This window comes from Coenobita brevimanus, chromosome 97 (genome assembly GCF_032717465.1).
Source record: "Coenobita brevimanus isolate Jiangsu-jjx chromosome 97, ASM3271746v2, whole genome shotgun sequence".
Classification (NCBI taxonomy): Eukaryota; Metazoa; Arthropoda; class Malacostraca; order Decapoda; family Coenobitidae; genus Coenobita; species Coenobita brevimanus.
Window position 1 is genome coordinate 11,929,703 of NC_137050.1, and position 15,428 is coordinate 11,945,130.

The 15,428-nt window shown below is 42.5% G+C and overlaps 1 protein-coding gene across 3 annotated transcripts in view; it reads right to left on the reverse strand.

Annotated features, from left to right (window-relative positions):
- Positions 1 to 478: 478 nt before the first annotated feature.
- Positions 479 to 15,428, reverse strand: part of LOC145413846 (uncharacterized) — a 232,670-nt gene continuing 217,720 nt past the window's right edge. For 2 of the 3 annotated variants that reach the window (XM_080283512.1, XM_080283511.1), the window contains exon 16: positions 479 to 2,263. In XM_080283512.1, the coding sequence (XP_080139638.1) occupies positions 1,686 to 2,263 (578 nt within the window). In that variant the 3' untranslated portion in view covers positions 479 to 1,685. The remainder of the gene's footprint in view (positions 2,264 to 15,428) is intronic. The other variant, XM_080283513.1, reaches the window with a different exon arrangement.

A 15,428-nucleotide genomic window follows, 5' to 3' on the forward strand; every position in this document is an offset into this window, starting at 1 on the left:
CAGTCTGTCTTTCCCACTGCCTAAGACCTCCAGTCTTTTATATGCAATGTGTCTAAGCATCTCATAGCAAGCAGAACCTAATTTTGTCTTCATTTCTTGTCCTTTTCTTTGAAAAAACAAGTTTTATAGGTTTTAAGCTTTGCATCCATTCTTGTACAGTTTAAAAAACCATCATGACCTGGAGACTATAGAACAAATGTATTTAAATGTGATAAATATATGTCGCTGTAGGGAAAACAACTATGCTATCTGTAAAAACCTGTATTGTGCTCAACTACCAGTAGCCACCCAATGTTGCTAAGGTCCATCAGCTACTGTACTAGTCAGGGTTTTGTCCCTTACTCTTGTTGAACACCTCTTGGATACCACTGTCACAAGCTGGTCAACTACAGCCAAGATCCATCTGTAATAAATGGACTTTTTAAAATGCTATATAATAAAAGGAAATCAATGTAAAACTTTTCATATGGATATTTTATTGCGTCATCCCAGTGGCCAGCAACAGTAACCAGCAGTGAAAAAAATTTACTTTTACTCTGCAGTTGTTCTCACCAATCACCTATGCAAATATAGAGGTTATGTTATGTATGCCTCTTCAACAAAGCCTTAAGCCTAAATGAGAAAGATGGCTAAAACTGCCAATAAAAGTTTGAAATGATGAGGTGATGCACTTAAAAATAAAGAAAATGGAAAAAAGAAATTCAAAAAATTGCTTTTCTAGCAATAGCTGAATGTGTTAGTCACAGTTTTGTTAACTGTCGTGTGGATGAATATATAATGAAGTCTTACCTCTAATTTCACATGGGCACCTTGATGTTGCCATAAACCTTCACTAAACAAACACCTTATCTTTGGTAGAGAAAGTAGCTTGTATCCACAGCACATACAACAAGTCATAAATCACATTAGAATATTACTGGTAATGTACTAAAAAGTATTTTCTTTTAGCAGGTCACTAAAGGATAAGATATGAAGATACAAGCCCTAAACCAATAACTCATTTTCATAGCCTGTACAGTATATGAAAAACTGACTCTTTCACAGCTATGGAGTAAAGCAAAGCAATATCATTTATATTTTCTGTGGATCCTATCATGATTACTACTACTGCTACATACAGTCAAAGACACTGACAGTAAAACAGTGACATCATTCTTAGCACTGGTCATTGATATGTAAATCTTATGGTACACGTATCAGTAATTCATTATGGTATGATACTGAAAATGTATGACTGGCTACGTTACAATAAAAAATGCAGCAGTTAAATAAATGCAATGGTTGAGAAATGCAGATCAATGCAGTGTCCACTTAAATGCAAAACAAAGTCATGTCTTAAAGCTGCACATAATGTACTGATATTTACAGAATTAATAAAACAAACTTCAGTTTATTACTGAAACTTGGGAAATGCAGCGAAAAATATAATTTTGTTTCTAGTTATTAGCATTTGTAGTTGGTTGCAATATTCAGATTTTTTCTGAGTGACTGCACATTACCAGTGAGTTTTGATCTGCATAGTAAGTCAATACCTTCATATAAACTGATATAAAACAGCCAGTATACAAATACAATAAAATACACAATTTTCATTGTTAAGCAAGTTTCTTGTCTGAGACCAAATACCTGACTCCAGCATGAAAAATAAATGCATTGGTCATATCCCAGTAGCTCAAAATAATATGTCACGGTTCACTTGTCTCAGTGTCACTGCCAATGGAATGTGCAGGGAGATATGTACTCAGATTTTTTTCTAGATTCCTCAGTAGCTGCACACTCTTCAGAGGTTCAAAGTCTTTCCCAAAGTCTTTGTACCTCCAAGGTCCAAGTTCACTGTCCTCACTGTTGCATCCATCACTATCACTTCCTGCTCTCAATTTCATTTCATTATCACTGCTACTTTCCTTGTGTTGAATAACACTGCTACACTTTTCTTTTTCCACATCATCATTTTTGCCTACTGTCTGCTCTTTTTCTTTCATATCCTTCTTGCAGTGTTTTGTACTGCTATCTTTTTCTCCTAAACTTCCATTCCACAGCTTCTTACTGCATTCCACATCTTCCATTATGTGTGCATTCCCTTGCTCCACATCATAATCATCTTCCTCAGACCCACCATCCTCCTTTACTGCCCCCAGTCGCCCCCAGCGTGCACGCCCTGCCACCCTCGCTGTGCTGCCCTTCAGCTCGGCCTCATCTACCTCGTCTTCGCTGGTGGTAAGGCTTGGAGAGAAGCTGCTGAACACTAAGCTGGCTGGTGATGCTGGTGAAGAATTAGGGATAGAAAGAGATGTTGCTTGCACAGTGTGAAAAAATTGTGTCATGCCATCTTCAGTACTTTACACAGAAATAAGAAATCTATTGTCATGAACTAGACAGAACTGGTGGGCAAATATAGGGATTATAAAATAATGTCTGCCTGAAGAGGGGTAGAGAAATACAATGATCCCTTGGTTATCATGCACTTGGGTATAGTGAATTTTGTCATCACTGCTGGATGAAAATCTGCTGAACTCCTGCATTTACTGCACATTTTTCAGCTAAAAAAACATCATTATTGCTACTTGAGCTGGTTTCTGTTGACAGTGATCGTGCAGTATCTGTGGATTCTAATGGCTCTGAGGGATTCAGAAGAAGAACATTAAGAACCTAGTGCCAAAATCCAGCACAAAGCCGTATCATCGGCTACAAGTTGTGTACGCTGGGTGGGCTGGGAGCACAGACGCGGTGTGGTGAAAGAAGTGGGTCAATGGAAGAAGTATATCATATTACATATGGGGCCACTGAAGTAGGGGACGGAATTAGATGTCGGAAAGAAGGCCAATAAAAGTAAGGAAGGACAAGATATTATGGAGGGAAAAATACGGTGATTCTCAGAGGAAGTTTGCAAGAAGGAGGCGGGTCATTGGAGGTGAGACAAGAAAGAAAAATACGTCACTGTAGAGTGTAAAGAAGACAATCAAGGAAAATATGGCGTTCGGAGAGGAGGGTATTGCAATGAGTAAAGAGAGGAGAGCGACCACCAGACATCAAATAAGAGTGGGTAAGTCTAGTATGACCAATTCTAAGACACGCTAAAGCAGTCTCACCCCTCCTACTGTGGCGGCCAGGGGTCAATCAGGGAGAAATAAAGGGTTTAACAACAGAGTTTATTATTAGTGATAGATTCCCAACAAGACTGCTGCCGGTGTTGAAGGAAGGAAGACAGGGCAGGAAGAAAGTCAGAAACTGGAATAAAGAAGGAAGGAGAGGCTTCTCTGGCAACTGCCGTGCGAGCCAACTGATCAGCATGCTCATTGCCCGCGATGCCCCCATGTCCTGGGGCCCAACAGAACTGGACTGTTTTACGACGAGAAGAGATATGGAACAACCATTCCAAGATACAATGGACTAAAGAGTGAGAAGCAGAAGGTGACTGAAGAAGGGACAAAGCACTGTATCAGTCAGAGAATATCACAAATGAGGGAGAGGAGCCACAACAAATATACGGTAATGCAAACAAGAGGGCATGTAACTCTGCTGTTAGAACACTCGCAGAAGCAGGAAGGCTAAAATGATAAAAAGTGTCAGGAAACAGAACCGCGAACCTAACACCCACAGGGGATTTTAAACCATCAGTGTATATAGGAACTGCAGAGGAATGGCGGGAGAGATGGTCGGAGAACTGGAAACGGAGAATGAATGAAGAAGAATTGGACTTGGAATAAGGAAAAATGGACGGACAAATGTGGAGTTGCAGAAGTAGCCATGGGGGGAAAAAGACGTGCGGAATGAAAAAACGTTACTAACAGTAAGGGAGGAGAGTACAAGTTCAAACTGCAAGAGGTGGCTTGATCATAGGATGTGAGGAAAACTTGTCTAAGTCAGGACCGGGAGGAAGTAGAGAAGAGGCGTGAGGAAAACAGTGCAACTTAGCACAGGTACGAAGAGAAACTAATGCACGACGACGGAAAAGTGAAGGAACTCGTGATTCTGCATAGAGACTCTCGACTGGGGAAGATTTAAAAGCGCCAAGAGCCAGACGCAAACCATGATGATGCACAGAATCAAGTTGTTGGAGGACGGTGTCTGAAGCAGAAGAATAAACTTGGCAAGCATAATCAAGTTTGGAGAGAACGACAACAATATGGAGCCGAAGGAAAGAAGTCTGATCAGCACCCCACAACATGAGACAGAGGTGCTGCAAAGCTGAAATTTTTAAGGAGGCAATACGATCCTTCTAAGTAAGACAGGAGTCAAAAAGAAGGCCAAGAAAAGAAGCGGAAGTTATGTATGGGAGAGGAGAGCCACAGAGAAAATGAGGCGGTTGAGAAATAGGATGAGAGCGAGTAAGAGTAATAGCATGAGACTTAGGAGTGAACTGAAAACCATGAGCAGTAGCCCATTCTCAGGCAGCAGAAACTGCACATTGAAGAAGAGCACCAAGGGTAGAGATATCAGAGTTTGAGGCGTATACTGCAAAGTTATCTACATATAAAGAAGTGTGAACTAAAAACCACGAGCAGTAGCCCATTCTCAGGCAGCGGAAAATGCACGTTGAAGAAAAGCACCAAGGGTAGAGATATCAGAGTTTGAGGCATATACTGCAAAGTCATCTACATGTAAAAAGGAGAGCGAACTCACACTGAGAGACATGAAACAATCCCATTAATAGCCAATAAAAAGAGAGTAGTGTTAAGAACACTGCCTTGGGGAACACCTTCATATTGTGGGAATGGATCCGAATAAGTACACAGACTCTAAAGAAATGAGCTGATAGAAAATTCTTTAAGAAAACACCAAGGTTACCATCAATACCACAAGGATGAACTGTGTGTAAAATATGGTAGCACCAGGCTGTGTCATAAGTCTTCTCAAGGTCAGAGATCACTGCGACAACAGACTGGTGAGTGGCAAAGGCTGAGCGGATATAAGTCTCTAGATTTAGGAGAGGGGTTAAGGTACCACGAGCTTTTCAAAAACCAAACTGTGATGATGACAAAAGCTGCTTGGATTCTAGGAGCTACACCAGATGATGATTTATCAAATGCTCAAACAATTTGCAGAGACAGCTAGTATGAGCAGCAGGGCGATAATCTCGAGGGGCATGGCCTAGCTTTCCTGAAAAGAAATGGGAAAATTATGTCATTATGAAAAGAGGGAGGAAGAACACCCTCTATTCAGGTACGATTATAAATAGCTAATAATAAGGCCAGGGCCTGGGGGGAAATGTGACAAAGCATATTATAGTGTATGCCATCATGACCCTTGCAAGTGTTCTTACAAAGACGAAGGGCAGAGGACAATTCATGGAGAGTGAAATGCATGTTATACGACTGACTACACGACTGCTGGAAGACAGCAAGTGTACATTCAGTAGTAGCTTTAAGGGCATGGATTCAGGTGAGAGATGAGAACCTCTACTAACATTACTAAAATGAAGACCTAAGCCTTTAGCAACTAGATGGGCATCTGCAACTGACTCCCCATCCAAATGAAGGACATGGGAATGCACGAGAAGACGCTTACCGGCTATTTTACATATACATTTCCAGACGGAAGCAATGTATAATCACCACATTTAGCCCTCTTACGAAGAAGAGCCCTGGCCTGCTTAAACATTAGAATCACACTCTGTTCATCCAGGGTGTTGCGTTTATGTAGGTAACTTTTCCAATGTAAGCGATTAACACGGAGTGCCACAGTACAATCAGAAACCCACGTAGGCACACACTTAGAAGTAAAAGGATGGGGCAACCTAGGAATCGCAGTCAAAGCTGCACTCAGAACTATCACATTAATAATGGTGGACATATCTACAACAGTAGAGAAGGAAGAAGGAGATATGGAAGGAACCGTTAAAGAAGTAAATGACGGCCAGTCAGCCTTCAGAAAACACAGCCGAGGAGGTCTGAGTACAGGACAATATGAGTAAAAGTTTGATAGGAAAGTGATCACTATATACCACATCAGAAAGAACAGACCAATGGAAATCTTGAGAAAGAGAAGGGAAGCAGAGGGAGAGATCCAGACGGAAGAAAGTACGAGTTCTAGCATCAAAATGCGTTGAAGCTTCCATATTCAATAAAGACAAATCATTACTAAAAACAAATGAATGAAGGCAGCGGCCAAGAGAATTAGTAACAGCATCATCCCATAAAGCATGGAGACAGTTAAAATCTCCCAAAATAAAATTGGGGTGGGTAACTGGGACAATAAAAGAGATAAGGCATGGAAATCAATGGGCTGGGAGGTAGAGAAATAAACAGAAACCATTGTAATCCAACATCTGAGAAAAGTATAAAATGACGTGGAACCATGGTATGAAGGGATAGATGTTCAATAGGAACTGTGTAGTAGACTAAGATTGCTGAAACTGGAAGAGAAACAGGAGAAAACAGGAAACAATAGTCAGGTATAGGTACTGGAGGGGAAGACAACTTGTAAACAGACTAAGGAAGGATGGTGAACCGAATGAAGATAACGAAGATCATTATGATGGGCCGTAATACTTCAAAGGTTCCACTGTAAAACAGACATACTAAAGCTTACAACACCAAATAAAAGTAAAACCAAAGAAATGTAAAAACCTAAGGATGAGTACAAAGGATAAAATATAATACACAGGAAATAAAATTTACAACAGACGAGTACCAGACATCACTGAGTCCGTACAAAGGTAGGAACAGGAGTAGAGGATGGAAGAAGCAGACGAGTGTGACGGTCACAATAGTCCAGTGGCTTAGGGAGAGATAAAGGAGAGGGAGTTGAATAAGATGAGAGGGGGGCAGGAGGGGAAGGAGATCAGAAGAAGCCAAATAGACTTCAACCATATGAAGCATGATTTCGGAACTCATGGGTGGGAAGTCGCCAGAAAATCCATGATGTCAGTGGGGGTTTCACCCTCAGCAACTGTTGGGAGTGACATCTGCAGTGTTGACAGGGAGCCAGAACAGGTTGTAGAGTGGCTTGCAGAGTTGGGGTAGAGATGGGACCAGACCGTGGAGTCGAGATAGGATCTTCATTGGAGTAGGCATCGCAGAGAGCGAGGGACAGGTGGTACGCATCTTATGAGCTGGGGGAGAATGTGAGGGTTTTGTGGAACCCTTGGCACTCGATGTGGTGGATGGCAGCTCACATTTACCAGAGGGAGGTGGACAGCGGGTGCCATGCTGTGGCAGAGGGAGTAGTTGTTGGCAGAGAGAAGAGGAAGAGCGAGGGGGAGCAGCAGAATGGGAAGGGCGATGAAAGGAAGAGAGCGGAGTAGACAATAAAGGCGACAGGGAGAAGGCAGGAGTGGTGGAGTCTAGAGCAGAGAAAGAGGTGGAAAGAGAAACAGAAGGGGCCTGAAAATAGGGAGTTGAACATGAAGGGGTAGAAGGGGAGGAGGAAGAGGGGAGAACAGAGACAGAGGGAGAGGAGACTACAGTGACAGTCAGGGGGATAGGTGAGGAGGAGGTATGAGAAGAGACAAGAAGAGGCTGAGACAGTAGAGGAGCTGGAGACTGCCAACACCAAGGAAGCAGGTGTGTCAGATAGGAAGGTGAGTGCAGAAAGGAGTTAGAGGTTGTGACAGTTGCAATGTGGCAGGACTGGGAGACAGCAGAGGTAGTGGAGACAGGACGGGCCACTTGGTTATATGTGGTACACGAAGAGAATCCTAAGTCACCGGCACATTGGCAGGCTGCACAGAGGAAGAGACCATCTTTCCAGTGAATCCTTGAGACATCAGTTTCGAAGACGTACACCAGACATTTCCAGGACAAGGCAGCGTGAGAGCCATGGCAGTTCAGGCAGACTCTACGCAGGCTGAGGAGGTGTGACCAAGTTAAGCACAGGCAGGGCAGACTGCCTCTGACCTACAGTATTTAGCTAACAGAAGCACATTGTTGAGGATGAGGCATGTACTCTTTGACCCGAAGTAATGTACCACCAACAATCACAGGGGTGGGAAGGCTGCGAACCTTGAAGATGATCTTTGCTATGTTGGCTGAATATCTACGACATCCCTGAGGGGGAAGTGTATAGCACTGGTACTGCAAGGTGATGAGCAGACAAGACTAAATGGATGTCAGCAGGGCATTTAGAAAAATTGCTGTCACCTAGAGATATACATAGGGCAGGATCAGAACAGTTCCTGTGGTAGAGTTTAGGTGGACATCTCCAACTGCAGTGATAGGGTGACTAGAGGGGTCAGTAAGTGACAAAACCTTCTCAGCCTGTGCAGCAGTTTGAACTGCCAAGAGGCAGTCGTGATTTGGAAGTGCTGAGAATGTGATATCGGGACCTGTTTGTCAGAGAAGAGAGAGATGGAGAGTGAGGTCGTTTGTCATCGGCTGGATGTTGAAGTACTTCGGCCATATCTGGCGACCAAATATGGAAGATATTGAGGAAGAGTTTGGAAAGAGGGGAGAAGGAAAGAGAGGAAGAAACAGAAGGATAGGAAGAGAAGGAGCAGAAAAGGGTGTGTTGGGGGGGGGGGGAACCGCCTGACCAGGATAAGGTTTTGGAGAAGCACCTGTTGCTCCATGGTTTAAGGGAGTTGGTTCATGACTGTCCATGGTGGGCCAAATTGTACAAAGCAGGAATTAAATTGGTCCACTCCTGACAGACTGAAAAAGGAGTAAGGTCGAAAGAGACAAGGGCTACTGTACCCTTGGTTCCCTAAGGCCGTTCACGACTGACACAAAAGAGACAGCCTTGCATCCCATCAGCACAGCTCTCACACCTTGGGAAGGTGAGAAGAAAAAGAAGATAAAAGAAAGAAGAGAAGGAAATGGACCAAGCAAAATTTGTAGGGTCAAGGATTGGGACCTGAAGGCAGGGAAAGCAGTACACAGTGACACCAGCCCCAGACCCCAAAGCCCCCCCCACGACTGCAAGGGGCTTGGTACTGAGGGGGTGAGGGATTCAGAGATGAGGCCCTACACAAGGAGTTAATCCCAAGTGATGTAAACCACTATTTCTCCATCCCCTTGCCTCAGAACCCCTTTCCTCAAGCCCATCTCAGGTCTCTCTGTGGTACATGTTTCTTCCTTATTGTGCCCTTTTCATAACTTTTTATGAACCTGACCATGTGTGTGTGTGTTTCTGATACTTACCATAACAGTATGTATTTGGTGGGTATAAACTGTTGTGAAAGGGAAAATTTGGGTTTATGAATGGGGTGCCCACTACCAACTAGGGTGAATCCCATTGGTCATGTGCTCTAGTTATCACGCACTAAGCTCTGTACCAATTATAACTGCGTGATAATCAAGGGATCACTGTAACGACAATTTAATAACAAATCTACAGGCAAGCCTCTTAAGTCAGAGATGTTCCAAAATACTATATCACAACTTTTTCCATTCAAACAGTACTTTGAACTGAAGGAAAGTTACAGATCAGCTTCATGAGTAGCAATGGAGTTATAAAAGGGAACTTTTCTGCAAATGTCTCTAGGCTAACAGCAAGGGTATAACAAGGGCAACTTACAGCAAGGACTTATTATAGCTTCAAAATAGTTAAAGAAATAACTGTTAGTGCAAAAAATAACTACTGTACTCACACTCCGAATTAAAACCAAATGCAGCATTGCAATTACATGACAAAATGCTAAACATCAAAAGAGTTTATGGATCTCCAAAACTGCCAGGCTTCAGAAGAAACCTCTCAATTTGCTAGTATGGAGGGTAAATTGATTAAGGACTATTTATCCCATGCTGGGCCTAAGTCAGAATCTCATTACTTAAAATTTGCTTAGCAGAGATATACTGCATCAAAGTGAGTCTTCACCTAGGCACTCAAGCAAAACATGAAACTGCAATGGTGAAGAGTAGGTAGCCTCTCCACATACCAGAAATACATAGTGACTCTCACTTGTTTACTAAGCCATCTAGTATTGTACACCCAGGTAAATGTCATGCACAATAAAGGAGGCATAAAAGTGAGATGGGGAGACAGGTCAGGGATGGCAGCAAAACAACAACATATCCTCCATACCAGCAAACACAGGGTTTACTTCAAAACCCACCAATTTTCTGATTATGTCAGTTATAGTCCCTAAAAGCTACAAACACCACCTGAAGGAGAAGGTCCATGCAACTATAAAATGAAAAATAAAAGAAAGAACAGAAATTTCTTAAGGAGGTAAGACTTTCTCCTTGCATTAACTAATCAGCCTTCCATCTATCCCAGGTTGGCAGAGAGGATGAGCAAGAGGTATGAAAAGGGATCCTGTGAAAAACGTGATGAACAATAGGAAGTTAAACCCATTCAAGCTTCTTACAATTACTAGATGGAAGGTGAATCAGACTGGAGTCCTTTTTCTGCACGAGACATCCTTGATAGCACTTTTTTCAACTGTGCAAGAAAAATCTGTGCATGGTGATACAGCAGCTGTAACATGAAAAATTAAAGAAAGAACAAATTTTTCTCTGAGTGGCAAAACTTTCTCCCTTCCCTCCTTCGTTAACTAATCAGTCTTCCATCTTTCTGAGGTTGGCAGAGAGGATGAGCCACAGGTATGAAGAGGGATCCTGTGCAAAATGAGATGAACAATAAAAAGTTAAACCCATTAAAGCTTCCGACAATTACTAGATGGAAGATAAAACAGACTGGAATGCTTTTTCTGCATGAGACATCCTTGATAGTACTATTTTTGGCTGTGCAAGTAAGATCGCGAGGAGATCCCTCACAAGTGGGGCATTACTGTACTTGTTCTGTATGGTCAACTCAGAAATAAGATGATAATTGTCTGAACCTTCTTTGGAACCTGTGAAAAAGGTGTAAAAAGAAACCAGAAAATGAGTCTTCACAATCTGCAAAGGGAGTTGAAGATGAAATGTCATCTCTGGTTTGAGATCTTTACATATTTTATTAGGCAATAAAGAGGAAGTTGCTAGATCCAAGATCATATGTGCCTGTTTTTGACAGGGAATCTGCTCAATGTCCAGAAATTAGCTCTGGGTTCTGCCCACATACCCCCTATCATGATATGAAGAGTTCAGAGGTTTAAAGTGTGACAGGCTCTGGAGATTTTTGAGCCTGATGGACCCTTCTCCCAGGGGTGGTATCCCAAATTTGTTTCTGAAGGAAATAAGTGACAGCAAGAGAAATGATACTTTGCCTGAAAGTGTATGGCAGACTAACCATTCAGGGCACAATGAGTCCAAGAGAAAGAAGACCTAAAAGAGCTGTCCAAAAAGAACAAAAAGGTCCTTTCATATCTGACAGACACTTAACAGGAGGGAGGCTCCATCTTAGTTTCCAGGACTGCTGATTGTGGAAGGCATGACAACTGTGTCAAGCACATTATGAGTTACGCCCTGTGGCTAGCAGAGATTCTGGAAAAAATGGTATGGACAATCTTGTCAAAGATGCCTGTACCTGAAGCAGAGAGAGAAGTTGGAGTCTAACATAGAATGCTGTATCCATAGCTTGTCTGGAAGAACGGAACACGGTGACTGCTGGCCCTCCAAGTAACTAAGAGATCAAATTCAAGTGGTCCACTGTATAGCCTTCTCTGACCATATTAGCTAGGTTGGATAACCCTGACGCATGAGAGAAGAATGATCTGCAGAGCCAGAATGGTCACAATGATCTTCACATCCATTGGCTTCTGAAAATATTTAGGGCAAATGTGAGGGGAAATCCAAAGAGAGAGAAGTCTGGATGTGTCCAGAAACTCAACTTCTTCAGTAATGGTCTAGAAAAGGTTTCCCTGAATTTAACCAAAGATGAAGATATTTATGATAAGACAGGGATCTGTCATATTAATGTACAACCAGTGACATCCACAGGTCCTCCATTCCCCTTGCCCAAGAGGAAAAACCTAAAGGCCTAATGTCCCAGACTTTGGAAAGTGGATCCCCCTTCCTGGTACAGGGAGGGAGGAAAAGAAGGCCCCTGCCTCATCATCTTGACTTGCAGCACAGACTGTAGATTTCTAATCTGAGGAAATACAGGACTTCCTGGGAGTGGATCTCTCGGCAGTCTTTTTCTTTCTTTAAATATTCGCAGGCTCAAACATAAAGAAATGGCCATGATCAGGTGGCTGTCCAGTGCATCCTTGAATGCAGGGCCTGGGGGGGCTAGGTTTACAATGGAAGTGTTAAGAGGCACGATGGGACTGGAATGTACTGGCATTGTGATAAGGAGGTAGATTGAGATGATCTGGGCATGTGGAGAAGATGGGGGATGACAACTGAGTGCAGAAAGTAAGAAGTGTTAATGTTAGGGGTAGGGTTGTGAGAGGCTGACCAAAAAAGACCCGGGACGAGGTCATTGAGTGTGGCCTCAGGTATAAAGGACTGAACAGGGAGGATGCCAGAGATCGAGCAACATGAAGACCTGCCACTAAGTGACCAAGGCCAATGCATGCAAGCATGTTGGAGCCTTTATAAGTGAAATGAAATGAACGAGATAGTGATCAAGAAACAAGCACCAATGAACCAGAGGAAGCTATGGGTGCGATCCAGTCACTAGATATTGGGTGCCAACCCTACTGATAAAGAGGTGATGAGACAGCTGCCTATTTCAAACTGAGCTTACAAACATAATGAAAGTTGGTGGGAGAAGGCAAGGCAACAAAGGGATCAGGGAATGTTGAGGAGAATCAGTCGAGGGAAGGAAGCCCTCCAAATCAGGAGCATTGGAGTCTGAGTCTAAGTAAAAACCAGGTGAAAAAGCAGGAAAAAACCTCAAGCCAAGGGGCACTGCATAGCAAGGGTTAGGAGAAATTGAGAAATGAAGAATAGGGTCAGGGAAGGTGAAGCTTGCGATGACCAAATCTAGGGAATTGGAAGATGAACCGGGGCGACTGGCTGAAGCAAACAGGAAAGACATGGGAGCAAGCATGCTGTTAAGAGATGATAGAAGAGACCTTGAGGGGAATCCTCCCTTTCTCTGCAATAGTATCATATGAGAGGGTGTGTGAAAACTCCAGGGACAACTGGCATGCCAATATCCAGTGGCATAAGGGTCCACGATGAGTCCAATTTCCAACCCAATGTTTCACCCCTACCTGGGCTCACAAGATGCACTGGAGAGCCAAGAGGGTCCTGCAGAGTGACCAGATAGACTAACAAACTGAAATGAGGACACAGCCAATGTCACTGTGATTTAGCATCAAAGCACTGAAACAATAATGAAGTACAAGTGGCAAGTTCCCCTTGGCAAAGCAAGGAGAAACTGTGGAACTGAGAACAAACCAAGGTAAGAGAGAGGACTCTACTCCCATGGGGGGGGAAAAAAAAATAAAAAATAAAAAAATAAAAGGGAAGGCATAACAAAAACACAGGAAAAAGAAAAGGAAAATGAGAAGAGGCTAGATAAACATGAAGGTGAAAAGAAGGGAAATTAATGGCTCACATGGGCCATGGACATAAGTGGGCAGACTGGCCACACGCAGAGAAAACTGAGCAAAAAAAGAAACTCACCTGCAGTAAAATATAGTTTAAAAATTTCAAAGTAGATGTGACCAAAGAGATGGAAGGAAGAAATATTCAGCAGAGACAACACAAGCAAAATGAAGAGAAAGGGACAAAAAGATGCCAGACTGGATGTTTGCTCATCCAGTGATGGCTTGGTAAACCAGTGAAAGTTGTTATTTCCAGTATGCAGCCAGGACACTTCACCTTTTCAGAGTGCTGTAGTTTCAAGCTATGCCTGAGTGTACAGGCCATACAAAACTTACTAACTTAGTCATTGTCCTGGCTGGGATCTGAATGTAGGCCCTCATGCATCACATGCACACACTTAGTACTTGAGCCAAAATGAGGATCCCCACATTGCCTTGGCAATGCAGGCTTATGTAGACCCCCATTACAATACTCTCCTTCCTCCAGTGACTAATCTGGTAAGTCTTGAACACACACATACACATATGGTACACATACACACATCTATCTATCTATCTATCCACACACACACAGCAGCACAGCATTAGAGGCCATTAGTGGAATGCTAGGTGATGGAGCCTGCAGCCCATTCCTGGGATGTGCAATGGCAAGAGCACTACCAGCTCAGACCAGAAATCCTTCCCATCTGAGTCATATTGGTAACCATGCTGCACCTCACATCTCACACTGTTGCTAAACAATGTAAAGGCCAAACAATTTTACTAAGTTAATCACTGAACTGGCCAACATTTGAATGCAGGCCCTTGTACTTAACATGCACGAAAGTTGCACTTAAGGATCCCCACACTGCCTTTGGAAATATGGCTTAAACAGCCCACTTTAAACGAGTGCCTAGCGAAAGAATCATCAATGTTGTACATCTCTTCCAAGCAAATTTTAAGTAAAGAGAGCCTAACTTAGGTCTGGTAAAGTTTAAGTAACAGGCACTATACAGTATCTAATGGAGGCAGTAAATGTTCTCTAAGTAGAATGCAGATATGCAGCAATGTTTTTAAAGCATTCAAAAGGTGTAACAGGTATGATCATGCATCTAGACAGTTCAATAATGAATATGAGAATATAACAATACTGTATATGTTTTCCTACATTACTAAACAAGTACTTTGCAGCACTGAATCAATTCCGCAGAACTTGTCTTGAATTGTGTCAGAAAACAGAGAAAACTTTAATTTAATGAACGGCAGTGCGTCCTTGAATGCGAGGCCTGAGGGGGCTGAGTTTACGATGAAAGAGCTGGATGGAAAGATGGCATTGAAGTGTATTGGTGCTGTGATGAGAAGGGGTAGACTGAGATGGTTTGGGAATGTGGAGAGGATGGGGGATGACAAATAGGTGCAGAAAGAGAGAAGTGTGAACGCTGGGGGTGAGGTTGCAAGAGGCAGACCAAAAAGGACCTGAGACGAGGTCACAGTGTGATCTCAGGGATATGGGACTGAATAGGGAGGCTGCCAGAGATTAAGCAGCAAGGACAGCCACCATTAGGTGACCAAGGCCAATGCATGCAAGCTGGAACAGTTATAAATGAAACAAAACAGACTGGACCACATTTCTGGTTAAAATGAAACTCTGAATCATCACAAGTTCTACAGATATTTTCTATGCAATAGTCTGCATAACACATTCCTGTTTTTTATCTCTAATAATAAACAAGATACAAAATAATGATTAAAAAGTAACAGTGTAAAAGCTCAAAATAATGGAACCAATCATAATAATGACGTACCCTAGATTAACTCATGCATTTTCCATTACCCTGGTCAGTTAGTCCTGTTTCTATGCAATGAAACTGGTGTCATGGTGAATGTATTCAGCAACTGTTTATGAAAATTACCAGGAATAATCTATCTTGTGAGCTGTTGTTGGTATGTAATGATAATATTTCTTCTATATTTAGTCACCTTCATGGCAATAACTGCTATCTTAACTACATAGCACAACTAATCACATCCACATGTACTGTAGCATAACTATAAGAACTCTAAAACACTACTAAACAGAGCAGTTTCTAATCATTGTAATCAATCACAGTACAGTACTGTACTAATT